Below are 27,860 nucleotides of genomic sequence, written 5' to 3' on the forward strand. Positions count from 1 at the left end.
TGCCGAGTATTATGTTACATACAACATAGAATAAAACTGTTGCCTATTATCAATATTCTTAATTAAATAAGTTACAATTCTTATTTGTCTAATTGTTATTTTTTATCCATAGGGTGTCCTGAAATTGTCAGTGAAGTTTGTAAAAACATTATCAACCGTCTTCTTACGCTACAAATTTCCGATTCCCCATTTCTTAAAAGCTGTCGAAAACGCATTTAAGTTTTGGATTTGTCCGTGAGCAAAATGTTTTTATATCAAAAATTTAGCACATTACCTTTCCGTTTTTTGATTATGTCCAAGTTTATGATAATGTTAGGCACACAGCTTAGCGTTTAACAAACCTAATGTTCTTTTTAAGAAACTCCAAAACTTTATTCACCGGTTTAACTTTGCACAGGCTGAAACTAGAAATTTCAATGTGATAAAAGCACCACCATGCAACTATTTTGCAACTCATTTTTTTCTTACGTCCGGTCTGGAAAGGTTTATAAAGCGCAGAAATCTTACGATCCAGTGTTATGGTGAACTGAAGACATGTTGAAGCGTTCTTTTGACAAACGTTCCTGGGTTATCAACGTATTGATGGAAATCATATAGTTTAGGTTTAGGTAGAGAGTTGTCGTATGATACAAATTCTGCCTCGCGGTTAATCTGTCAGTTTCTCTGGCTATTTTGGCATGTAAAGAGAAAAAGCCCGCCTGGTAGCTTTGCAAAGCTGTTTTGCAGGAATGTCTGGATTGGTGTCAAGAATGAATTAAAATGAATGTTTTGCGTGCTGTTCTTTTTGCGGTTGTTTCAAATTTGCTGCTTTTGGTTGTTGACAGTCGAGGGTCCAAACGTCTACAACGGACTATTACATCTTAAGTAGGTCACGCAGCCTGTTGGAGATAGGCGGTTAGGAGAACTGCTATGCAAAAAGTTAATTTCAGCCATATAGGATTTAATTCAAATTATATTATTAAAAGAAAAATTTAGGTTACTATGTTATAACATTTAAGTTACATTAACAAGAAACTATGAAAAAAAGCTTCAAACATATATATGATTTTTCCGGAGAAGTAATAGCAGTCAAAAAGCTATCATCAATCTACAGAAGTAGGGGTTAAAAATCTGGCGTTGTATCGCTCGAAGGAAAAAGTGTAAGAAATTCTTTTTGCAGCACAAGCGATTCTAGCCAATCGCGAATCAGAAACTCATAGGTGGTTAAACAAAAATGCTGCTGATGTAAGTAGTTATGTAACTGCACCTCCTTGACGTCATAGCGATAAATGTTGCTCCTTACTAAATCCAGTTCACTTGTCTGGTTATAACAGAGTTATTGGGATATACTGAGGGCAGAGTACCATCCATGGACATGTACACATAAAAGCAATTTGGTCATTTTATTTTTTCAGGTTGTACAAGGTATAGTATGGCGTTTAAGTGGGCTCTTGGTTTTGTGTTGTTTCTGTTCCTGATGACTTCGTGGACCGAGGCAAGGGATAGGGTTTACTACCTAGCCATAAATGAGATAATGTGGGACTACGCACCATCTGGGCTTAACTTGATGACCAACAACAGACTGAAAGATGAACCGTAAGTAAATAAAATTCAAAATGGTTTTTGTACTTTATTATGAGTGTTATATAAATCTTAAGGCTTACGCCTTAAGAAACGGTGACTCATTTAGCTGTTTTATAAAGGAATATGAAAATGTAAAGATTAATAAATTATTGTTTATATAGAATTCGACCTGTCAAAACAATACTTGACGTAATACTAAATAAAGTTAATTTTATTCAAAACACAACATTGTTCACGCAAGGCAAAGTTGCAAGTGCTAACATTGTATCTGCATAATAAAACTATTGCGACTATAACGTTATAACTATAGTTCATGAAGTAGCTAAATAGTAGACCAATTAAACTGATAGTATTGCAATAGCATGTCAATGTACCAAAAAGTTTAAACAAAAATTTTATTCACGATAACATGCACCTTGTGCGAACGTGCCTTCCGCTTCTGTGTCTTGTTGTTTTCTGACCTTTTAAGAGTTTTATTGCGCAACTGTTCCCTTTTCGATTCCTATTATCACGTTGTTTTCGTCCTAATTTTCAATGTTATCGTATACGCACCTGGCGTTACATAGGCGATTACAGGTATTGATTTGTGTTTATTTTATGGAAAATCGCACTGATTTTGTAAAGCAATTGGTAAGCAATTAGGAAAAGTCCTATAACCTGAAGTGGAAAGTGGAACTGTGCGAAATGACTTTTGGGACTTTCGGGCTGCCAAGAAATAACAAGTTCTTTTATTAAATGCGTACGTTTATGTCTTAGAGGTCTTATATTCTAACGGTTTCCTTTTTTGCAGAATATCACGAATATACAGCGACATGTACATCGGTAAAGTTTACAAAAAGGCCGTTTATCGAAGATACACCGACGATAGTTTTGAAACCGCCATGCCTCATGATCCTAATTTGGGCTTTATGGGACCAACTCTGCGAGCAGAGGTTAATCGTGTTTACTTTGTAAAGGCAATGGAAAAATAACTGGATGCAATCTTAAACCTTCTTAAAAGTTGGAAATTAGTATAATTGCACTACAACTAATCGCACTTGATGTCTTGTTTTGATAGGTGGGTGACCGGGTGATTGTGAACCTCCTGAACAACGCAAGCCGCCCATACAGTGTGCATCCACATGGAGCGTTTTACACAAAAGCGAACGAAGGTGCGCTGTACGCAGATAACAGCACCGACAAGGGGGACGATGGTGTTCCTGCCAACGGCGGCCGGTACACTTACGAATGGGAGATAAGGCCGGAGTGAGACAAGTGTTTTAAGCCTACTCGTGTATTGATTTCTATTTTTTTTCTGATATTTTCATGGATTTAAAAGAAAAATTTAGGTTACTATGTTATAAAATTTAAGTTACATTAACAAGAAACCATGAAAAAAAGCTTTGAACATATGATTTTTCCGGAGAAGTAATCGTAGTCAAAAAGCTATCAACAATCTACAGAAGTAGAGGTTAAAAATCTGGCGTTGTATCGCTCGAAGGTAAAAGTATAAGAAATTCTTTTTGCAGCACAAGCGATTCTAGCCAATCGCGAGTCAGAAACTCATAGGTGGTTAAACAAAAATGCTGCTGATGTATAAGTAGTTATGTAACTGCACCTCCTTGACGTCATAGCGATAAATGTTGCTCCTTACTAAATCCAGTTCACTTGTCTGGTTATAACAGAGTTATTGGGATATACTGAGGGTAGGGTACCATGCATGGACATACTGTATACACATAAAATCAATTTGGTCATTTTAGTTTTTCAGGTTGTGCAAGGTATAGTATGGCGTTTAAGTGAAAACTAACTGGATGCAATCTTAAATCTTCTTAAAAGTTGGAAATTAGTATAATTGCACTACATTGCAAACATTTTCATGGATTCACTTTATTAAAAGTCAGCTAACTGTGTGAAGAAAGTTGTTGTAAGACAATTGTACAAAAAAAAACTGTTTAACTAAGTTTTTTCTTTAATTTGTAATTACAGCTACGGACCGGCAAAGGACGATAGCAACTGCTTGACATGGGCTTATCATTCTCACACTGATTCACCAAGAGATATTAACTCGGGGCTTATCGGAGCGTTTATCGTTTGCAGACCAGGTAGGTAGCTTGTCAAGGTCTTGACATGTTTTTGCTTATTTGGACATGACTTGCAGGCGCGGAAAACCCCGCAAAAACAACGTCGCCACCGCAAACATCCAAAGCTTTAATAAACAGGTTGTTTGAACAGGTACGTACGCAGACGACGATACTCGGACCGACGTAGATCACGAGTTTGTTGCCATGATTTTCATCCCACACGAAAGGGAAAGCTGGTATTTCTGGGAGAACCTGAGAGTAAAAATTTTTTCTGGTTATGCAATTCAACAACATTAACTTACCAACTGAGACCTTTGATGCACTTTAACTTTAAATGTCTGAAGTCTGTTCTTCTTGCTAGACGATCCCTGACTGGGAAACGGTTGACATCAACGAAAAATACTTTGAAAAGGGCAACAAAATGCACGTTGTCAACTCTTACATGTACGGCAATACTCCAGGATATAACGTCTGTCAAGGAGACACAATAAGTTGGCACGTGTTGGGCATGGGCTCCGATAGGGATCTTCACCCAATTCAGTTTCAAGGCCAGACGGTAATTTTGATATTTTTATACCTGCGAATTTCCCGTAATCATAAGCTGGGTTATTACTCTCCAAACGATAACGAAATAATTTCATTTAATAGTGACTGAGTGCGTTAGGCGATAAAAGTAGGAAGTGGTACAAAGGCTTTACCGCTTTTTATTATGTGTGGTTTTGTTTATCTAGATTTTAAAGCAGCACCACCGAAAAGACAGTTTTATTGTGATCCCAGCAACTTTTTCGACTTTGTCGATGAGAGCCAGTAACCCGGGTCGTTGGATAATTGCCTGCAAATTGTACAATCATTTCACAGGTTCTTCACTAAAATAACAAATAACTTTAGATTTGTTTTGCACTGCTGGTGGTTTCGTAATACTTCGCCCTACATAATACATATTACGTTGTTATAATGGAAAAAATAAGTTTGAAATTATTGTCTCTTGAAATTGTTTCAGGATATGAAGTTGAGTAATCCATATAACATATCATGTCATATTTTGATCATAACATGCATGAATAAACCAAACACATTATTTTATACATGAATTACAGCAACTACATGGAAATATTATGTGTTTGCATTTTAAAAACATATCCACGTTTTAGGTTACTAGGTAAATATAATGTATCATTGGTCAAATTGTAAACGAATTTAGTCAACATTAATTTCCTGAGACTCATAGCTTGACAAATGATTCCTATTTCCACAGAGGGCATGACGGCTTGGCTCAATGTAGACCGGGCGTGCAGAAACCCAAGTGCATCTTTACCTTCTGACAGCTTGACCGGCCGTGTTAGAGAGTTCTTCATTGCAGCGGAGGAGATCATGTGGGACTATGGTCCGACTGGCTGGAACAGAGTGGACAATGAAAGCCTGACCGAACCAGACAGGTTTAGCCTAAATAAAACCTTAATGTCCATGACAAGGGATTCCGCAATGTCTTTGATTTTTTGTAGTTTATTGAGATAAAATTTGCCGATTTTTCCTCCAAAATTAATCATATGATTACCTTGATTCCTTGTAGCGATGCTGCTGTCTTTTTCGAGAAAACCCCGGAACGTATTGGAGGCGTTTACAAGAAAGCAGTGTTCCGTGCTTACACAGATGCCACATTTACTGAACCCTTGCCTCGGCCCGCAAATATTGGCATGTTGGGTCCGGTAATAGCCGGTGAAATCGGGGATACGATTCGGATTGTGTTCAAAAACACAGCAACAAATCATGTGAGATTTAGGATAAGTTGAATAAATGTAAACTTCCAAACAGCTGTATCCTTTTGATCCATAGTCAGTAACACACTTTAGTTTTTACCGTAATCATGCAGTTATTAAAGAAATGCAGTAATTTATTTTGGCATATTTTATTTTGCAGTTAACGGTTTTTAATGTGGACGCCAAAACCGCACTTATGTGCTTCAAATAATCTTACACCATAAATATGTTACCGTTACACATAATATAAGTTATAGGCTATGCAATACACATATAAAGTTTTGTGCGATATACTGCCATAAACGTTTGTCAACCATACCACTGTTTCTACAGGCTTATAATCTTGAACCGCATGGAGTATATTTCCAGGAATATTATGCGGTGCCACCACAATCCAAACACACTTATACTTGGTATGAATCGTTTTACGTTTTACAACATTCCATTGTTTCTTAAAAAAAGCTGTAGTAATTGATGTACTAATGCTGCAATTTAAAGTAGTAAATAAGTTAAGTTTTACGCAGCTTTTTTTGCGAAATACTTTCAGATGATGCTTTTAGGCTAAAATTCCGCAAACATTTTAAAAGAACAATAGCTTTGGTACCACAGAATAGCAACATATACAGCAAGTTATCGAGAAATTTGAACAAAAAACATGATCAATAATATTATCGAGCTACACATAACAAAAGAGGAACATTTTGTGATGTTAAATACGCAGTTACGCCGTATTTGCTCAAAGCACTATTGCCGTCAACGATTTGTTTAATACAAACAACATTCCTAAAACGTTTAACCATGCGCTTATGATTAGATTGATACCTAAACATTCCCTAAGCGTTATAAGAATGCCTACTATTAACTTTAAGCAAAATTTGAGTTGGTCATATCATTGTGGCATGATCGTACCGTGGACGTATCACGTAACTGCGTTTTATATCTTTGGAGACCTTTTTAAACAACAGATAATTTCTCATTAAACGTTAAAAAGTATCAGATGCAGCAGAAGCGTTTTATTTTCAGAAACTTTAATCCCCTGTTTGGCAGGACACTACCTGATGACGTATCCCCAAGTGATCGTGATCCCCCTTGTTTAACGTACCTTTACGCATCTTCAGTGTCCTACATATTGGACACCAATGCTGGTCTGCTTGGTCCTTTGCTTGTGTGCAAGAGAGGTTAGTCTAAGGTTGAACCGAACATACCTACTACTCGGCGAACTAAACCGAATATGGTATAAAACTATAAACGTTTGCTGTACATGAAAATGACATTTGGAAAAATAGGGACTTTGGAATCGGAAATGGCAAAAGAACATCGTTACGTCATGATGAAAGTTTTCGATGAAAACAAGAGTTGGTATTTTAATGACAATTTGAACAAATTCACTTCTGATCCTTCATCAGTTGATACAGGAGATGGAGACTTTGAAGAATCAAATTTAATGCATAGTAAGTCAAAAAGCAGCCTGTTGTACTGCAGTAAACCATAATTCTACTTTAACTCTGTTTTTTTTCTCTGAATGTCTTGTCACAAATATTCTGATTATTATTGTTCCAGGCATCAATGGACTCCAGTACGGAAACCTTGAAATCGACTTGTGCGTTAAACAGGAAACAATTTTTCACTTTTTCTCAGTAGGAACAGATGTTGACATACACAGTTTATCTATGGAAGGAATCAATCTTGAAATTGAGTACGACATTGATTGAGTACATTGATTAATTAATTAATTCAGTACATGCGAAAACGACTTATAGCCCACATAAGTGTTAAATAACGTCTAACGTCATATACACAAAGTGCAGCGGGCATTCTCAATCAAAATGATTATACAAACTTTTTAGTGGAGTGAACACCGGATCGGTCGACTTATTTGCTCACACTTCTGAAACCGTCACTGTTCGGCCCGAACATGCCGGACGTGGATTAATATTATGCAGAACCATCGACCACACCATCACCGGAATGACTGGTCTTTATTCAGTATGATATCCCACTTATCTTCGGTCTTTACAATCAGACTACAGTTGGAAAACATGACTCAGTTATGGTTGGTTTTTACTGATCCTGGTTTTGTTTTCAACTCATTCAGGCAAGAACATGTGACTCAGGAGCTGACCTAGCTGATGATGACGTTGCAAGCGTGACGCGAACATATTACATTGCAGCGGAAGAGGTGCGTTGGAACTACAACAAAGGAGGTTTCAATGTGAAAGGAAAATCAGTGAACGTACCTGGAAATCATGGGTACAAGTATTTACATCACGAACCGGGAAGATTAATTGGTAAGCTGAAACAACTGCCGGAAATTAACTTAAAGTAATTTAACAAACTCATCAAGCACATGCACAAACGATTTAACGGTGGATTTTTCTGCACAGGATCAGTGTACAAGAAGGTCCTTTACCATGAGTACACAGATGACACGTTTACGAGACGTAAACCTAAACCAGCCTATCTTGGCATTTTAGGACCAATCATTAAAGGAGAAGTTGGCGATAGGATTCACGTAAGAAACTCTTCGTGTATGATGCGCTGATCGACAAGGAAAAAACTTATTTTACAAAATACTCTTTTGTCGACACCTCGAAAACTTAAATTATGGTAGCTTTGTCGTCCCTAAACAGGTTGTGTTTAAAAACATGGCGAGAAGAGCGTACAACATATTCCCGTGGGGTGCGATTGACCCCACTTACGATTTGAACGACAACGCTGTCCAACCTGATCAGACAGTAGAGTATGATTGGGTGGTGAGTTAAATGAAAATACTCATAAAGAAAACGGTATATTACAAAATATCGAAGATAAGAACAATATAGACGTTTATTGTGATTTCAAATCCGATCTAAGTAGACGTCAAATTGATTTATAACCTACAGTATCAATTGAAATACGTTTTACGACAATTGAAATTAAATAGCATGCGTTATAAATAGATACCAGAGTCTGCTGGTCCCAAAGTCAACCAACCAAGATGCCAATCGTTTATCTACGTCTCCACAGTGGATATTGCCATTGACCCAACCGACGGTTTAATGGGTCCACTTCTAGTATGTGCAAAAGGTATCAAGAATGATCTTTTCCGTTCATACGACCACAGATGGTAACGTTTATTTGCTCAGGATAATTCTATGTTGGTTAACCTTATTTTTCTTCTGACAGGATTTGTGGATAGTCACGATGTGGATGAAGAATTCTATCTTCAGTTCCAAATAGTTGATGAGAATCTGAGTCATTATCTGGATGACAACATCAGGGAGTTTTTGGAAGTAGACCCCGACTCTTTTGACAAAGACGATGACGAGTTTGTTGAGAGTAACCAAATGAAAGGTGAGAGTAATAAGATTACTTTGGTTTTGACTTCAACATGGACATAACCTAACTCTTTATACAAAATTGGTCCAATTCAGACAGATTTTGGCTAAATCTTGACTTGATTGCAGGTTGGATTTTTTTGGTGTTATCTTTTCAATATGCTGGTTTGTGTTTAGCTATTAAATAGCGCAATCATCCAGAATTGAAATAATTAAAATAGAATTTTTATAACTCTATTGGTATTTTGCAGCCATTAACGGCTTTTTGTCGCACGTGGAAGGTCTGGTGATGCGTGAGAACGATCAGGTGAGGTGGCATTTGATTGGATGGGGTAATGAGAAGGATTACCATTCAGTGCATTTCCACGGGCACACCTATGTTCATGTGTAAGCATATTATACAAGTTTAGTGTTGTTTAGACATTTTAGACTGCTAGTTCTCATAATTGTCAGTATAGTAAACGTCGAAAACTTCCATTTTCGTGTAAGTATGTTACGTAATAGGACGGATGGAACTTATCGTGGGGACGTTTTTGAACTCTTTCCCGGATTTCTCGGAACTGTCACAATGCAAACTGTCGCGGTCGGTAATTGGTTGTTACATTGTCACGTTTTTGACCATATTGACGGAGGAATGGAAACTACGTACACCGTTCTTGAAAGAGGTATCTTATCCGCTGATGACAAAATGGTTTATGAAATTTTTGAGCTTAGAAAAATGAGTCCATCGTTTAATGACTGTATTGAAGAATGTGACATACATATTGAAAACAGTGATACAGTTCATAATTTTTTGTTCCGTTTAGATGCTCCGTACCCTGTTAGTTTCGATCCACCCACTACAGGATTTCATCGCGATACGTGTGAGGCTTCGATCAATGGTGGCAGTGACGTTGCTTACGACTGCAGCAAAATGAACATTTCCAAAGTTGACGACTTGGTTCAGAATAAGCGATATATGGAAGTGATTTTTGCCAACGGCACTCTGGCTAGCATAAAAACCAAGGACGTTGTTAAGCTAGATTTAAGTCACAATAAGCTGACAACAACCGAAACACGCCGAATTCTGAAATTTTTCCCTAATCTTGAGAAAATAGCTTTAAATGACAACAAACTTGTCAAGATACCTGGCAAATTTTTGGCTAAAAATCCCAAGGTTTCTGTGCTTATGGTTAGAAACAATCCCACATTACAACAAGTTTCTAGAGGGTTGATCACTGGTTACGACGAAGTTGCAGCGCATGAACTTCTCGTGTTCGACCTTTCCGACAACCATCAGCTTCGACCTTCCTGTCTGAGCCAAGCTTTCACCAGCAGTGACGACATTCTAACTTGCTTTAATCAACGGCACTGATTTTTCCCATTTACATAACGTTGTTTGTACCAAAATGTATCAGTGGTGCAAATGTTTAAAGTTATCACCACAAAGCAGCATTAATACCACACTCAATGTACGCATCATGCTATGACGTCACGAGTAATTGTACAATACATTGCACTGATAAATTGGTTGTTCATGAAGCTGACCTTGTTTGTCTTGTAGCGTCCTTTGCAGAAGACTTGCATGTCATATTAATTTGTGCAGCAATGAAGCATGCTTAGTATTAACGGTCATGTGAATCCTGCCTCAACGTGATCATTCATCGTGCCAGGATCTTGTTGATCAGGAAAGACCCAAAGACGTTTTGAAATGCGTTTAATGTTTGAATGCTCATCGTTGACAACAAAAGGACGACAATAATTAATAAAACAAGTGGTCATACATGGTTTGACTAGTTCAATAATATCGCGCGCAACAAGAGAATGCAACTATGGAATCGCAAGACATTAGAAAATAAAAGCATAAAAGAAACACAGTAAAATGCTATAAACAAGAAAATGAAGAAGGCATTTCGCAAGTTAAAACGGCCATCGTTGAATATTGCCGGAACAATGCTGCTGACAAGTAGACGACATTTATTTATAAAGCGAGCACGTCATGCTCTACTCAGCGAAGGCGAACCACTTGCTACTGTTTAAAAAGGAACGTAACGGTATTTTTTGTTCTTTGCGAGAATCTGTGTAACAGGTGTCAAAATAGAGAAAACCGAAATTGGCAGTCATCACACTGCTGAACGAAGACGAAATGAAATATGTGAGAAAATCTCTGCAGGAAAAGTTGCGGGAAAAACCCGAAAAGCATGAAAAAATACGTAACAATGCACTGAGAAAAGATTTAATACGGAATAAATGCATTTTCTTAACAATTCGAAATTTAAGCCGAAACATGATTGCAAGAAAAACAGATATCTACAACGCAAGGAACAAGAAGCGATCATCATTCTGTTAAAATTCAAAAAACGTTCAAACGCAAACAAACATTTTAACACGGAAACATGTTTTAACACGATAATAAAAGAATATTTCACAAAAACATCAACTTCGGCTAAAATTGTGTGACGAATAAAAACGAAACTGAGACAATGAGAACAGGCACGTGATCATCCAATTGCATAATTATCATTCACCTTCTTATAGTATATACTGCTATTCAATCCTTCGCTCAAATCATACGGGCGAAGTTTCAATTCCATTGTGTCCTTGCATTTTTTCTGTTAATTTTTCAACCTCCTGTGCCAGTATTTCCTCTCCATCGCTCCTCAGATTCTCCAATATCTGGTGAATAACATCATTTACAGGGTTACTAATATCAGATTAATGTCATTTACTGACAATCAGTACGTTTAAGAGAGAAATAAAAAGCCGGGTTATAGTTTAATGTTCGATCATTTATTCCTAATGTCCGTACAAAATTACAAAATATATCTTAAACTACATGAATTTAAATATGAACGGGTGTCTGTAAGCTACATATCGGTCACGAATGATAATTTAACAAAGTAGACAATCCAACGTGACAGCTAAAAATAGAATTCTGAAAACACTCCGAGGCAGCAGCGTCTATGCACCAATAATGACTGTCAAAGCATCTAAACAATCTGCACGAGTCGAGAATGCACGATGATTTACCTGCTCGCGATAAGTTGCAAGGTATCCAAACAATTCCTTGGCAGCAACATGTTGATTGAACTTGTCAGCATACCTCTGTTTGCAAAGCATTATACGTTTATGATAAATATATACTTTTTACTTTATTATGGCATGTGGGCGTTTATGCAAAAAAAGTGTGAATTCGAAGCTATCAAACTTACCGAAGACTGCTTTTTCAGCATCACGTTGATGTCGTCATCGCTTACCCAAGGCGCTTTGGAAACTTCTTCAAAAAATCTAGAACAACAAAGAGAAATTTTAATTTGCATAAGTAGTAAACTGAATGTGAAAAATGAAAATCCACAAAATCAAGTTAAACTGTGCTTACTCTTTGACCATCCTTTTATAACGTTCAGATTCTTTGGCATAGAGAAGCTTGTTGGACGGAGAGTCCTATTCAAGAATGTAAAAATATTTTAAAACATGTTGAACATGACAAACGCTACAACGACGAACTAAAGCAGACAGTAATTAGACTTCTGGCGCTCGAGGCAAGAACAGTAGAGCACGTACTTCCCGGTAACAAAGCAAAACAACATTAATATTGCCAAGCGCACAGTACATACATGAGCTAATTTCCTGCTGGTGGTTGCGCAAGCGTCCATAAATGCCTGCGTGATAACGTTCAGGCAAGTATCAACGATCGCTGTTTTGTTGATGTCGAACAAGAACTCGGGATTTTTTAGTACATTAACCCAGTACCTCAACAGCAAGCTGGGATAAAATAAACCAATGACAACACACACAACAAGTTTGCCGACAGTTGCATGTGTACCGGTAACTAAACATGCCTGTTGGTCTTCCATATATGAATGACTTCTGGTTCATGAATCTTATAACGTGTTGCTTCGCGATCAAGGAACTGAAAAAAGTACGTCACAGATTTGGGAACAGGGTTGGGTGACAATATCGCTTTGAATACCGCATCGACATATTCTTGAAGCGCTGTCTGTAAAACAAGAAAAACTGTAATATGTCAGTAGGCCTACACCCCAAGTCGGAGCAAACGTTCATCAGGAAATGTTACACATGACAACAACTTACCTTAGACCGCACCATCCTGGTGAGGAAAATCTCCTGGAAGGGACGGTTGATGAGTTCTTCGAGCACCGCGTTGGCTCTCTTTCCTCCTTCTTCCACGTCTGAGAAACCGTTTTTGGTTTCGTCTTCTCTGGGATGGATCTATATATTAATGAGTTATTGACCGATTAATTCTACATTGCTTCAGGTTCCACTTTGAAGACGTTTTAAGGCAATTATTGCTCTTAATTTCAGCTTTGTAGGGGAAAGATTATTTACCAAATGATAAATCTGACGGCTTTTTGTTCTCTCCAACAACGGCTTGTTTGACTCGTTCGAAACTGAATAACAAGAGGAAAATAGTAAATCACTGTCATACATATATAAGGGAAGGCTACCACGCAAAATCAGATATACATAGCAAATATGCAGTATCAAGGCTATTGTCTATGCGAGATAATCGCAAAAGAATTATTTATTTGCCTTCTTCTAGACTCTAGAGCACGATCGCCGAGCATTTGCAAGCAAGCTGTTAGCATAGCTTAAATTAGATTTAGCTTTTTTTGATCACAACATCTCGCCAACAGTAATTATTGCGATAAAGGAACAAATAGCTAAACTAGGTTAATAAAGTTTTTTATGTGGTTATGTCTATCAGTATTTATCATTAAAGAATAAATGAATAATTGTATACAAATCGTACATCATTGATTCATAAGAGATTGCATACACAATAACAGAGATTAGTCGCGTGTAATTAATTAGCAACAGCAACACACATACACACAAACAGCCGCACGTGAAAGCCTGTTAATAAGCCAGAAATAAGTTAATCATATTTCTTTTCATGGAAGATACGATCAATTGATGAACTTTTAACACTTTGTCATGATTGCGCATGCAGAAACAATTAGGGCGTAAAGATATTTAGAGCACGGCAAATTGATTAAAGTGGCTGTTGTTAATGTTGCTCAACGTGATCGCTGTTAATTTTGTTTCAAAAACTACTAACAGCGTGTATCTTCCAGGGTGTTAACGTTGAAACTGTAGTTCCGATCCAGAAACATCTCAAAGCCACCATAATCACAATCTTAATTGAACATGAATGTAAGTATACATATGGCAAAGGACGAACATTAGCCTACGCACATATATGAAAGACTTTTCTGGTAAGTACGATACAACTAAAAAGCTGAAGACAAAACGTAAATTCTGTGTTTGGCATTTACGGATTATATTTTGGTATCTTGGATAAACGTACAAGTAGCGGTCATCAATAAAATGTAAATTAATATAATATTTCCTGTACAAAAATACCGGTTTTATTCCAACTGTACGGAATTCTAGTACTACGAGTAACATGCATGAAGTTGTCCAGACCTGTCAAATTTGCTAACTTGTATCATTTGTAACTTGATAAACTTTATAAACAATTTCTCAATAGACATATTATATTTTACTTACTAGGACTTTTAGGACTTGGTCGTCTTAAAACTACCACAGCTTTGTCCGGCACCTGCGTATGAAAAATTTAGACTTAGGTTTCGAACAAAATGCCCAAGTAACAGTTCCAAAAAATATCATAAGGGAATTGACACGGCTTCGAAAATAAAATGCTGTTGTGTTGCAACTTACATTGTAATGCTTAAGTGTGTTTAGCCGGGTGAAATTTCCTTCAGTATGGCACACGCTGTCAATGTCGGAAAGGACAATTCCTTCCTTGGCTTCGCTTCCACTGTGCAAATCTGAAAATTGAAACGCTGTAACGCGAGATTGAAGAATGCAGAACAACAAAGAACGCTTTGAGAAAACTATTTCTGATATATTGAACTCTTTGTATTCATTCGGTTTTGTAAAACTCACGAAATTCCAGATCATCGGGCTTCGGACATTCACTATATGGCCTATCCTTGTAGACGGCTTCAACGATCTTCGTTTTGGCTTGCGTTATGCTGTCCATGTTTACAACTTGCACGTCTACAAGCTCGGTTTGGCTGCTCGTTTCTTTTTCTTCAACAGCGGCGAGAAGCATCTTTTAATAAAGCAATAAGTTCATTCGATCTGTAGTTAAAGTGCGCCACGTCGTTCAAAAACCAAATCAACGCCCTTCTGATAACCACCGTCTAATGTAAATAGACCTGCATGATAAACTAACTGTATCATGAATATCTTGTTTGCCTACCATAGGTTCGTATGATATTTCGCTGCCGAGCAAAGTCATCTCATTGAGACTATTGAAAGCTTTATTTGCGATAACGTCACAAGGTGCGCTGTTAACCAAGTAATGCACGGCTTTTGTGAGCAGAAATATTGGCTTCCCGGCATATTCCTGAAATTTAGAAAACATGTAAATTCACTACCCGCATAGATGAAAAAGAGGCTGGTTTGATACAGCAGGAACGTTTAAAGGAGTTTAAACGGCTCCATCCTTTTCAGTCATGTGTCTGGCGAATCATGGGATACAATACACGGATTTCCTCATTCAACGAAACTATATTAACCAAGTGCAACCACTGTTGGGTAATTTAGAGCTGTTGATTTCTTATAAAATTGGATGGAAGAAACTTTTCTAAACATATGATAAATACAAAACAGTGCGTATGGATTCTCATACCTACGTCATTTCTCAAAAGTTTCAAGGAAGCTAAAAAGGTTTCATGACGGATCTTACCATACCACCATATCGCTTTACTGATGTTACAGCCTATAAAATTCCATATATGACATAAAGTGTAAAAATATTCATGTCAACGATGAAAGTATATTCCATCAAATCATGATAAATATTTCCATTTGAAAGTGCGTGTATCATATAACTGTACAGTACTAAATTATAATATAACCAACACATAATACACTGTATGATAGAAAGCGTGCTATTTAAGTATAAATAGTACCGTATATTAGGCCTACATGCAGTTAGTATTTTATCATCAGTTCTTACCGTGATGCATTCATCATAAAGCGTAATGGACAGCCAGTGTGAAAGCATTTTTTCGACCACTGATTCAGACCTAAAAATTAAAGAGCACATAGCTGCGGAAACTTCTTGAAATTCCGATTCAAAATATTACTGTACACACAATCGTCATTTCACATTTCAGTAAATATTTGTAGCTACTTCAAACTTTGTACACGAGTAAATACACTGAACGAAACTAACGCTACTGTATCGGTAAAAAAGTTAAAAAGCACAGTAGTAACGTGTTAAGCCACACAGCACCTCCGCAGCAATAGCTTCGGATTTTTCTGAATATTTCTGCAGATAAGCTCGGAAAGAAGATCAAACATGATTCTAGAGATGGAAAAACAGAAAATCAAAATAACATCAACCACCCATATATAAGTAAAGGAAACTGAAAATGTGTAGGCTGCCGATACTTTGTGTTACAGAAATCTTGAGGTACTTTATCCTGCAGAGGATATCAGCCATTAATTGTAAACAACGCGGTAGTCTTACTTGGTAAAATAAGGCAGATCCGAAAAGAAACATATTGTAAGCAGGGAGGCGACGTTACCCCTAAAACAATGACAAATACGATGAACATTAGTGGAACAAGTCATATTACGTACGTGAACGATGGAAATCATATCACAGTGTAAATATGATGCGTCATATTCACAAACTATCTATCATACAACAAGTGTGCAGAAGAAGGGTTAAGATTTAATAAAGCTTAAAATCGGCGAAATGTACTTCTCTTTCACTGTGAATTTCCTTTGCTCTTCCAAACTGCGAATGAAGCACATGACAAATTGTTCGTTTTTCATTATATTTATCCAATCGTCTAGCGCTTGGGCCGATTCGTCGTGTGAAGACTGAAAACATTTTAAGTTAATACAACACCCGCATTTTATGCTAAGATTTTAAACCAACTTTAACTGACATAAAATAAATGTTTGCTAGAGAATCTCACGTTTTTGTTTAACACGGGATGGCCAACTTGAAGATTGAAAAATGTTTGCATAAAGTATTTGGATGGGGGAAGGTAAGTTATCCGATGAGAAACATTTTCTGATAAATTTTCCATATAACCGACTTGCAGCTCAAAATAAGCTGTTGAAAAAAACAAATGTCACTACTGCATTTTATGTTTCCAATGTAAATACAGTATAATTGATTGTATTATACTGCATGTAGTTATTTCTTAATAAAACGGAGATCTTCGTATTTCATTTGCTTCGTAATTCTTATTAACAAATGATGAATTCTGTTACCATTCCGTCCTGCTTCTCTTGTCTTATTTTCCAAATCGTCGAGTTTCTTGAGTATCATCTCTTGTTCATATTTTATTTTTTTGTTATTTCTTCGGTTGTGGCAGTAGACAATCAACCCGACAATCAGACAAAGGCCAACAATAACTCCCACCACGATCCCGATAGTCGTATTCGAAGGACCTATGCTGGTGAGCTCGCTACAGTACATAATGTCTGGGATAACTTCTTCAAAATCAAAAACTTTCACCTGAAAACAAATCGTTTTTGTTTTTTGCTCGTCCTTTTTCAATGCAGTTACAAAACCCTATCAAAGTTTCTTTTAATGGTATTCTAAACTTCAAGCGCGAAAAGTATTTGTCAAAGCACAATAAAACAGTTCGAGGTTGTTTACACTGTGGAGTGATAGGAATAATACTACATAGACATAAACGCGAGCGTGCAAAATTTTTCTGTGTTCCTTTATATCACTTGGTCTGCATCGGCAATTATAATAACCGCAAAATACGAGTACCGTGGGTTGAAGGGCTGTTGCTACGTCAACAGGGTTCAATTCATAAAAGCAATGATCAACCTTGATATCCAGTGAGCGTTGAACGTACTGGTTCAGTTTTCGTGAGGGGGTTTCACAAAATATGACATTCTTTTCAATGTGCGTCACAGCGCAATCCAAGGTCTCGTTAGAGCCGACTGATCCGGAGGGATATATAGTAACGACAAAATCTGAACTAGCAGCATTTGTCACGTCGAAATTACTGCCCTGGAAAATATGCATTGTGACAAAAGTTTAAAATTGGACATCACGTTTAATTCCTACAAAACATTGATGTTTTACATTATATTAACTCATTGAAATTTACGACTATTACATTCAGTTGAATTACATTAAATGGACATTTTCACATCATAATCATTAGCGTGTTAAAATACATAACGCGAGTGTACTTCTACTCGTATAGTAGCCAGCTGCGAGCTTTGGTTCTCCGCTGCTGATCCGATACATGGCAGATTTTCAATGGGGACAAGTGAAGGGTCAGCGACATAACGCAATGTACCAACAGAAAGACGATAGACGTCGTTCATAAGCAGAAAGATGTTGAAGGAATCAGACGGTCGTGCTGAGAAATATGAATCACAAGGTCAGCAACGTACATCACAAAATTCCGTAAATATATTTCAAATAAAAGTGGACATCTAGATGGAGTTAAACTATCGAGAACAATAGACACAATCTCATGCAATCAAGGAGTGCATACTGTATATGAACCTACGAACGTCGCAATTAGTACAAAATGTAACAATGCATCGGCGATTGCAAATCACAACCATTTGCTTCTTGTAATTTACCTGAAGACGACTGTCGCTTTTTTCTTGACCCAGTCAACATTCTTTGAGAAGGCAGCTTGCATAAGACTGAAGGCGTTTCTTCACTTACGGTGCAATCCTACATTAAAAATTTTGTTATTGTTGACGGCTGCAGCATGGATTGTGTTATTTGAATATGTGTAAGCGCTGATGCAGTGACACATATCACAATATATTTCAACAATTGTCCTACTCTATTCAAAAAAGCACTTTAAAACATTAAACTAAACGTTTTATAAAAAGTCATTTAAAAGTCATTTTAAAAGTCAACGGGCTTAAAATGAATAGTTGTGAATGAAATGAATGAACCGTTGGAAAAAATACAAAAAATTGTAAAACATTCAGCAACTTACTCCTTCGAAATTGTTTATTTGGATATTGGCTTTTTGAACTCCACGTAAGCTCACAAACAAGATATTTAGTTGGCCTCCACCGCTAACAACAGAATAAAAAACAAATCATCACAATAACTGAAATAGATTAAGTGAAGAGCAGTATAGAAAAACCAATAAATTGCATTATTTCTTATGAAACATGTATAATTATACAAGTTGTTTGATATTTAAAACCAATTGTACTCGTTGTTTTCCAACCTGGAGAATGCGTTAATATCGCCAGGTTCACGGGGTCTCAGTTGTGGTGGAGATACATACTCGACTCTTTCTTCGTCAACGAAATTTTTCTGGTAACCATCAATTTTAATAACCAATTCGAACTTGCCAGCATTTGGAGCAGAAGGCAACTTACATGTCATTGCAGTTTTAGTCCTATCATTATAAAGGGAATGATTAACATTTTTCTCAGTACCTTTAGAACTTTACAAATGCTTTAAGCACATACCGCTTTTCGCACAGAACTGCAGCGTCGTCCATGTCTTTAATGAAAATTACAGCATCGCTTCCAGCATCCAGGTTAGATCCAGTTACTGTTACAGTCGTCTGATTTATTACTAATTTCGGTGAATAACTGTACGCGTTTACCACCTGCAATTCAAGAATAAGTCTTAGAAGGTTTCATAAAAATCAGAAGTATATGCCATGCTCAGAGGTACAGTATATGGTATGATAATGTTTATCCTCGGACTGAGAAAAAAGTCTTTGCACGACTTAATCCCTCACCGCTCGAGCCCCGTTTACCAAGCTAGCCTTTGCGCAAGTTCCCGACTGAAAACATTTTATTTTTATTTTTTTAAAGTAATGTCCAAAGTTAGAGCTGACCACCAGGTCCACTGAAGATGAGCAAGTGCCATCTATGCCTTACCCAAGGGCACTTCAATGGTATGGCGCCACTGGGTATCGAATACGGAACCTGAGCCTAATGTTTAGCGAGGCCAGCGATCGAACCACTAGGCTATCGAGCCAATGTAAATAAAATGAAAAATTAATATTAATATGTAAATATTAATACACTAACGAAGAGACCTTATACAGAAAATCGGCTTCGGAAACGATATCCTCTGTGGCGTAGGTGGTCCGAACGCTAATTTTTCCACTCGCGGCGCTGCTTTCAGCAGTTCCAGTTGTGCAAACAATTCTGAAAATACATTTTGGTGGTACTTTGCATACGCGTATGTAAAACACAGCAGTGAAGAGTTTCACATTAACAATGGTGATCACATCGCGGATTTTGGTACTGTTACCGTGTTACGTTTACTAACATCCACAACGCACGTAGTTGTACATATACAATTACCTCACAGATGGAATGTACAACGTGTTATTAATAGCACAGTTCACGTTGCCAACTGTAACTGACGTTATATCGTTGATATCACTTGCAAGATTACTCCCACTGATGATGATGTCAGTTCCGCCTTCTAGAGGCCCTGATTGCGGAAATACCTGCGCAATAAAAGCTCACAACTTATGTTGCGATGCATACGCAACTAAACTATTGCCGAAACAACGAAGTTTAAACGACAAGTTACCGAGTTAATCGACGCTGCTCCACAGTCTTCAATTCTGCTAATAGGACAACCGTACCCACATGCTGAGGAATCATCGCACCAGGCACAGCCTGGAAAAGTGCTGCGTAACGCCACGCAAGTGCCACATCCATGGGCAGCACCACTACAGTTAAACACCTGAACTACAAATATGTAAAAATAACTTTTTCTGCAGGTGTACTGGACAATTGTGTATGAAATTACAAAAACAAAGACTAAATTCTCAAGGTTCATTACAAAGCTTTGCTAAACTTATGTAAACTGTGATTGGACTGCTTCACATTGCGTTTTAATTTAAAGGCGTTTGTTACAAAATAATAATACACCGAAATTGCAGAAATATTAATTGCGAGCTACTTTCTTTTGCGATAAAAACAAAGCGTTGGCTGATTTGTCCTTTTTCGTTTCATTATGCCAAAAATTCAATGCAAAAACCACATCAACAAAAGCGATATTTTAACCCTGCTGACAACATCAGCACCTAAAACGTTAAAAGATGCAACAGATTTTGTCCTAACCTATCAATTATTAAAAATTAGGCTGGAAATACAGACAAGGCGCGCGCCTTAGGAATGTTGATTGATTTAGAATTAGACTCCAAGAGCGTTTTTGTACCTGTTGTGTTTGAGTCAGACAAGATGTCGATGATATAATTGCTGAAACGAAGAAGGGTTTGAAGTTTGGTAGACTGAAGATCGCAGGAGAGCTGCAAAATAAATTTTTGAATACATATTTTAAACAAAACACAAAAAAGAAAAATTAACGCTTTATTGCCAGCTTCAATGTACTGTATATGAATAATACAGAAAATTTGCCTCAGAAGCATCTAAACAGCAACAAGTCGTCCCAGGGAATGTTTTACGTCATTTGTTTTGCCCTTTAGTCAGCGATCATACAGCGCGTTTCCTTTTGGCAATTAATCACAAACATTTACAATCCTGACCTGTTCTGCAGGGATTAGGCAACTGATGGTATTTGAGTTCTCGTTTGTCACGCCCAGAGCTGTTACAACTTTGTTGCAGAAGTGAAACTGGCATTCATACCGTTTCTAAAACAAAAACATGACCGAACCCGTGATTGATTAATGACTTGATGACTTCAACAATTGAAGCTTTAAATGTACAACAAATAAAATAAGTTTTAATTGCTGTAGCAAGAACAGAACATACAACTCGGCAAGGCGCTAGCAGCACAGCGCGTATAATGTAGACGGGATTACCGTTGCGTTCAGTTGGTTTAAATTGGACGTGGTTAAAGTAAAATCGTGTTCGACTCCAATAGGAATAGGGTCTCTGGCACCAACTATGCCGTCAACTCGTGGACACATTTCTTCGGTTTCGATACGAGACGCACAAGGACCTTTAGTACACCCACCAGAGGTCAAACACCACGTGCAACCCCAATTGGCAGTGACGCACGACGTACACCTAAATAAGAAGCGTCAATATTACTGGCAAATTTCAGTTTACACAGAGTGATTCCAGCTTACATAAGGCCAGCGAACTAGTGGGTAAATGTTGTAAAATAATACTATGTTGACAAAATAGTCATGGATTAAGATGGTGCAAATTTGTGGTGCTCAATAAATCGTATTAGTTATGTACCAATGTTAATGTATTATTAGTATAAAACTATCAATGTCTTGCTTATTAAGTTACTTCAAATAAGCAAAAACCACTCATATAGACAGCCATTTTCAACAATCAGTAGGCGTAAGTGACATTATCCTTCAAAACGTTGGTTGTATTGATTTTATGGCAAAAGTATTTAACGACTGGCAGCATGTCTAACTTCACACCAGTTACTATACTTAAAATTTGGACAGTGTTGAAGACTCAGATTTCAACCAGCTCTTAAAGCAATGACGTAGTTCGGTTTTAACACTGATAAATAATTATATATACAGTACTTACATAGCAGTAGAAAATATTTCAGCAGAACGTGAACAGTTGAAAACTTGGAGGCTGCCACTTGTGATACTTTTGCCGTTGTATACGATGCTAAGTGTCACGTTGGCGTGATCTATAAGCCAAAAAGATAATGATATACGGTACGTATATTATCAAATCCATAAGTCTTAGTTTCGAATCGTGCAGTGTATAACATACAGTGTGTGATCATAGACTGCTGAAACAGACCTACTGCAAGGGTACGACAAAAATAACCCTAGAGTCACTGCACGTTCTATAAGACCATCGAACAAAGAATAGCGGAAATACGTAATTTGACTAAACCATAGCAATGCAATAGAAATGCCGTGAATAGAAGACCTCTCTAACTCTGCGGTCGCAACTGACATATATAGGCAAGTAGGTGATAATAACCATAGTAATACTAACTAAGATAAAGATAACTGAAACAAAACGCCTGACGCTTAAAAAATTACCGTTGTTGGGTCTGATGACGTCATTAGATATTGCTGATATGACGCAACGTGGGGATGTGTTAAAATTTTCAAGGTTAGTGGACCGAAAGGTTTGTTGCTTGCCATCAGCTTCAAATTGACAAGTGTACGGCAGATTTCCTGGTAATGGGGTTCCAGAAAATGAAACTTCAATCTGAAAATACAAGCAATTTGCAAAACTCGTGACTTCAGCAAGTTGTGCCTTTTATAGGAGTCAATTTGTAAGCATTTTTTTACATAATTGCGTAAGTCGTCAAGTAAAGCTACCGCTGTATCGTAAAATGGTCAAAATTGACAAAAAGAAAATAAACCGAAAGGGTAAAACTGGATAAATAACTGTGCAAACAAAATTGTCATCATAACAATAACAGATTCAATAACAGATTAACAGAATAAACACGCAAATTGTGTTCGTTTCTGAACAAGGCTGACTCCAAATCCAACCAACAACACTTAATAACAACCTACTTCTTAATTCCATCTTACAGTAGTTACATGTCACTGTCAAGTCATAGAATTAATTGCTAAATATTACAAAAATATTGCACAGTATAGGCGTAGATTTTAATTCAATATGTACTTCAATAAAGAATGTTAATCAAAAACACAAATTCCCTCTGGTGTTGCGGCGTCGTCACTGTCAGGACGTTCACAAAACCGTAAACGACAAAACCACTATTTGATAAATTCAGCAAACGTTAATACAACTACTCCATGAGCATTTTATGCCCAGCAGAAATAAAATAGTTTTATCAAGGGCAATAGGATAGCAGTGGATTTCTCTGTGAGTTTCACAACTATTGTAAACATTTGTAACAAGCGTTAGGTTCATGACGCATTAAACGTGGTGGCCGTTTTACCGATGGACGTTAACTATTGTTTGGTAAATGGAACAGATGACAAAAGCAAGGCCTGTGTAACTGAGAACAGTATATCCTTTGGAGGTATTTGCATATCATTGAATTGCAGAGTTTGTGCTGAGCAGTAACGCAAACTGGTTTAAGCAGGAAACAACACAAAACGGAAGACATCATACTTACAATAGCAGAAAAACTTAATATTACAGCAAATGATTCATTTATGTATTCCAAGCCAAAGTACCGATACAAATTTGTTGGACAAATGTATTTTAGCAAACCTCACACATTTTACAGTAGATTTATTACGTATATGCTACACTGAAGTACAGCATTACCACTATACCAGAATTCCGAAAAGATGTATAAAACAGCAAGAGGCGAACATCTTGCCGTACTGTGTAATGTTTCTGTTTCAAGAAACTATCTTACTGGCAAATTTGTTTTCTGATTACGTAGCGGCATTGAGTCACCATCAAAATATGACGTAATCGTCTGCGTGAATGAGCCACGGTCTGAAACTGGCTCGTGTTTATCTCTGTCTGAAATCAATTTGCTTAAGCACTGAGTGCTGTATTACAAAGCCTCAAAAAAGTCAGGCAATACTTCAAAATATGGTCGTCAAAAAAAATTGACAAAACACTGATATGCATCGTGTAATACAGTAAATGTACACCTACCGCTTCTTCTGATCCGATTGCAATAATATCTGGATTAAGTGCAACCGTAGGGCATTGCTGAGATGTAGAGTTTGGCCCAATCCAGTAACTTGTGTTGACTGCATTCTCACATGACGCTTTTCTGGTGCATCTGTCGGAAAAAGCGTGCTGAAAATTATATTTTGCTAATTAAAAATATTGGTGATTACTGATTAGTGATTATAATATAGTGTCATTGTTAAACAATGACAGCCTCGCCTCGAAAGATATAAAAAACTGATATTTAAAGCACAAAGATAGCTTTGCTTATAATAACACTTTTATTCGATCACCTTGTCTGAAGAACACACCAACCGCAGTAGGGATCACGGGAACTTAGGCAGGAACCGCAGGTCGTATATTGCTCTTCGCATCTGGCAACGCCCGCTTTGTAAAGCTGTTAACGGTGTTTTAAATTTAATGAACGAGCAAATTGAACGCCAGTTCTTCAAATTTTAGTTTCATTTATTTCATAAAGCTTTCGTTGATATAAAACAAATTTAGATTACCTGGTTACTGGAAAGAACAAATATATTTTCACGCTCTTCGTCCATGACTATGTTCAGAAAGACTTCACCTCTTCCGAGGAGAATCTGCTCACTTATTGGCTCATTAGGTACATTGCCTAGGCGAACCTGTGATAAAAGGGGTGTACAGACATTTAATCACGCGACGGTTAAAGGAGTTGTTAAACCAGAATTTGCGAATACTGATTTGTTGCGGACACATGCAAAAACAAAACAAAATTTAATTTTTGCTTTTTATTTATTGCAAGTAGGAGGAAAGAATCCTAACTCAATCAAACGAGGGCTTGCTTCCACTAAAGTTCCCTTTTTCAGCGCAAGGGATGAACATAAGTTGTATAGACAAGAAAAGACAAAGACATTGGAACTCCGACCAACAACAATAACAGTATAAATTTCCTATTTCCGTTTGACAACAGTTAATCAGCTGGCTACTGTAAGCTTTTTGATACTACACCTTATAGCATGGCATACTCTCAGTTAGTTATCTGTCCAACTGCCTTACTTTGAATAGATTCCCTGATTCAGTGACCAAAAAAGCCGCAGAAAGATCTCCTTCAACACCAACTGCAAACGACACTGGCATTTCATCGGTGGATCGTGGCGCAGGCCACACCATCTCAACAGTCATGGTCGGTGACGACAATATACGCATGGGTGCAAAAACTCGAATCAAGTTATAGTCAATGTGACAGGTAGCCTACATGAGAAAACATTACAAAATTCGCGAGTGATTTTATATTTCTATATACGACCATCAATAGAATATGATTCCGGGCAAAGATTCACAAACCGATACGTTGGCAGATGAAATAAAGGAGAACGACTTACCCAGGACTCTGTGAATAGAAGATGATTTTCACAGGAAAGTGCTTTGCCAATATACTCCACATCATAGATTTGGTTAGAGGTCAGGCAAGCTCTTCTCCTGCTGTTAATATGGTCGTTGATTGCCATCTGAGTAATCGAGCATATAACCCAGCTCTGTTCATCTTGAAACAGAATATATAACGTCCCATGCGCGTAGCTGGCATAAGTTGCATTTGTGTAATTGCGGCCATTATAGGTACAAAAAACTTCGGTTTCAGCATAGGACAAAGATGCGTACGGTTCGATAATGTTTATCGCACTGTTTATGAGAAATTGCCGAGAATTTTGGTATATGCTTTCATGACATAAGCGAGAAATCCTTGTGTGGCGTTGACTGGCGTTTATATACGTCCTGGTGAAAAATCCATATGTGTCGGTTGTCCAAGCAAGTAAATAGTGATCGTCATCTGTAGCTTCAAAATTAACGGAGTAAGCGTTCGTAAAATACGGTGCTCCAGACGTTGGCCCATAAAAGGCTGTGGCCCGTAACATGTTTTCTCCCAAATCTTGTACACGTGAATTTCCCAGATACATCAAATCGAATTCATTAGAACTACCATTTAAATATATAGCGGCGGCTAAATTAACGATTCTGGATCTTGTTGAAATTACAGAATGCCTTGGGTGGCTGCATTTCAGTGTTCTATCGCCCGGACGGTATTCGGATAAATTTGACAAGGTTAAGACATCACAAGTGGCGTACAAAGTGCCACAGGCCACGATCCTATCACGATAAGGAAGAACAAACTTGTTGTAGTTGTTGGTGCATGTGGTTTTGCCACATGATTCAGCATTACAAAAAGGCGGTGTTGGACATATTTCGTCGTCTTCAGCAGGGCCGCTGGTAAAATTAAATTGAAGTAACAAATCCGATGCAGAAAGTTTCAATATACGATTCGTTGCACCAATGTAGAGACTGCTATCCTTCCTTGCAACAGTTTGAAATGTGAAATCTGTTAAAATACAATGTTTTGATGACGACAAAAAAACGGCGTAAGAAAATTTATTATAATACAGGAACAATAGCGTGTTAGCATTCAAAACAATTAAAAGCATCATTTAACAATATCGCGCTAAAGGTTGTCACATATTTTAGGTTTCTGTTAGTTCGAGTTGAGATAAGACGACGTAAAGGAGAAATGTTAGACCGGTGGTTTCCGAACACGAGCATGCTCTGTCGGTCATTTTGGCAAAACTGAAGGCTGGTACAGTATGAGCCTATATAACATTACGTAAACTATACTACACCTACCTAAAGCACTAAAGCAGTTTGCCAAATTAGTAGAAGTTTTTGAACAAGTAGAGTTTAGGACAATAGGCACGAAGGACTTCTGTATGCAGTCTATATTTATACCGTGTGCAACTGTGCATACTATTGTGTTCAACGAAAGACATGCGGTTAATAACTGATAACTGCGGTTAACAACTACTACGTTGCAAAGATTCTAATTACTGCTTAAAAATGTTTCCATAGGAACGTGATAAATCATACTAACAAAAGCTTTAGTGTGCTATTCAAGAAAAGGATATAGCTCAGATCATAAAGGTTGCATAAGCAGAAAACCATATGATCCTCGAAGGTTTGAACATATGTCTTCCCTAAAGCCATAGTAACAAAATAACAATTCAATTCAGAATATATGACCAACATGTGATACATTACGGTGTATATAAGCATCTGGAACAACGAGATGCAACTTCATTCTATTCTACAGTATTCCTAAAACAGTTCAAGCTGGAAAGAGACTATTTCACCGTATATGTCAGTCACACGGCCTTTTGTTTAATGATAAGCGGTTTGACTTAGATTAACAAAAAACTGTGTACGATAGTTCTGAGCGTACGATTTGTTTTGGTGAAATAATGACAGCCTATTAGTTATGTCATATACTCACTGCTGTGCGCTGGTGATCCACAAAACTGTTTATCTTGCAACTCTAACGAAGGATTAGATGTTGAAAACGTTGCATCGTAATTCCTTGTTGGAATTCCAGACGATCTGACACATACAACGAACGACAAAAATGCAATCAACAGGCCTTGGTGCATCTTCCGGGCTTGCTGTGTGTTGCAAGTCAAGTCAAACTCAAAGCAATATTCTCTTTCAATCAACTGCTTTTAGATTCATATTGGCTAAACAAAGCTTGAACAAACACCTTTAGAATCGAAAACTTGCACTTGGCTTAACCTGTAACCATGTTTAATTAACACGGTTTAATTTTTATACTATGC

At 37.4% G+C, this 27,860-nt stretch overlaps 2 protein-coding genes across 3 annotated transcripts; one reads left to right on the top strand and one right to left on the bottom strand.

Moving 5' to 3' along the window:
• The first annotated feature begins 1,363 nt into the window (after positions 1-1,363).
• LOC143450372 (hephaestin-like protein) lies at positions 1,364-10,462 on the top strand. The gene is made up of 22 exons (XM_076950888.1): positions 1,364-1,575; positions 2,354-2,495; positions 2,621-2,808; positions 3,532-3,647; positions 3,778-3,884; positions 3,988-4,182; positions 4,358-4,484; positions 4,882-5,062; positions 5,197-5,395; positions 5,717-5,796; positions 6,431-6,561; positions 6,670-6,834; positions 6,944-7,079; positions 7,231-7,369; positions 7,479-7,671; positions 7,768-7,895; positions 8,014-8,136; positions 8,323-8,449; positions 8,549-8,716; positions 8,952-9,087; positions 9,205-9,365; positions 9,507-10,462. Exons 1-22 carry the CDS (start codon positions 1,412-1,414, stop codon positions 10,052-10,054), a joined length of 3,654 nt encoding a protein of 1,217 aa, XP_076807003.1. The 5' UTR covers positions 1,364-1,411; the 3' UTR covers positions 10,055-10,462.
• Positions 10,380-27,832, bottom strand: LOC143450371 (plexin-B2-like). 2 transcript variants are annotated; one of them, XM_076950886.1, is made up of 39 exons: positions 27,524-27,832; positions 25,590-26,581; positions 25,264-25,458; positions 24,744-24,869; positions 24,528-24,631; positions 24,217-24,346; positions 22,662-22,833; positions 22,189-22,297; positions 21,495-21,702; positions 21,219-21,323; positions 20,891-20,981; positions 20,258-20,418; positions 20,023-20,171; positions 19,752-19,863; positions 19,171-19,313; positions 18,924-19,097; positions 18,684-18,765; positions 18,313-18,409; positions 17,911-18,083; positions 17,540-17,725; positions 16,969-17,215; positions 16,668-16,807; positions 16,448-16,569; positions 16,211-16,270; positions 15,974-16,045; positions 15,695-15,764; positions 14,933-15,079; positions 14,614-14,782; positions 14,386-14,495; positions 14,215-14,266; positions 13,763-13,840; positions 13,030-13,091; positions 12,775-12,912; positions 12,522-12,679; positions 12,297-12,444; positions 12,059-12,123; positions 11,892-11,967; positions 11,710-11,784; positions 10,380-11,355 (listed from the first exon to the last, which is right to left on the bottom strand). In XM_076950886.1, exons 1-39 carry the CDS (start codon positions 27,675-27,677, stop codon positions 11,248-11,250), a joined length of 5,760 nt encoding a protein of 1,919 aa, XP_076807001.1. In that variant the 5' UTR covers positions 27,678-27,832; the 3' UTR covers positions 10,380-11,247. The 2 variants fall into 2 exon arrangements, with proteins under 2 accessions (XP_076807001.1, XP_076807002.1); XM_076950887.1 differs by lacking the exon at positions 13,763-13,840.
• Between the last annotated feature and the right edge of the window lie 28 nt (positions 27,833-27,860).

The sequence above is a fragment of the Clavelina lepadiformis genome, chromosome 3, assembly GCF_947623445.1.
Source record: "Clavelina lepadiformis chromosome 3, kaClaLepa1.1, whole genome shotgun sequence".
Classification (NCBI taxonomy): domain Eukaryota; kingdom Metazoa; phylum Chordata; class Ascidiacea; order Aplousobranchia; family Clavelinidae; genus Clavelina; species Clavelina lepadiformis.

Coding starts and splice junctions, on each gene's coding strand:
- LOC143450372 (XM_076950888.1), top strand. CDS start 1,412: ATGGCGTTTAAGTGGGCTCTTGGTTTTGTGTTGTTTCTGTTCCTGATG. Junction 1,576..2,353: donor AACAGACTGAAAGATGAACC/GTAAGTAAATAA, acceptor CCTTTTTTGCAG/AATATCACGAATATACAGCG. Junction 7,672..7,767: donor CGAACCGGGAAGATTAATTG/GTAAGCTGAAAC, acceptor TTTTCTGCACAG/GATCAGTGTACAAGAAGGTC.
- LOC143450371 (XM_076950886.1), bottom strand. CDS start 27,677: ATGCACCAAGGCCTGTTGATTGCATTTTTGTCGTTCGTTGTATGTGTC. Junction 19,098..19,170: donor GCAGTTCTGTGCGAAAAGCG/GTATGTGCTTAA, acceptor TTATAATGATAG/GACTAAAACTGCAATGACAT. Junction 12,680..12,774: donor CCAGGATGGTGCGGTCTAAG/GTAAGTTGTTGT, acceptor CTTGTTTTACAG/ACAGCGCTTCAAGAATATGT.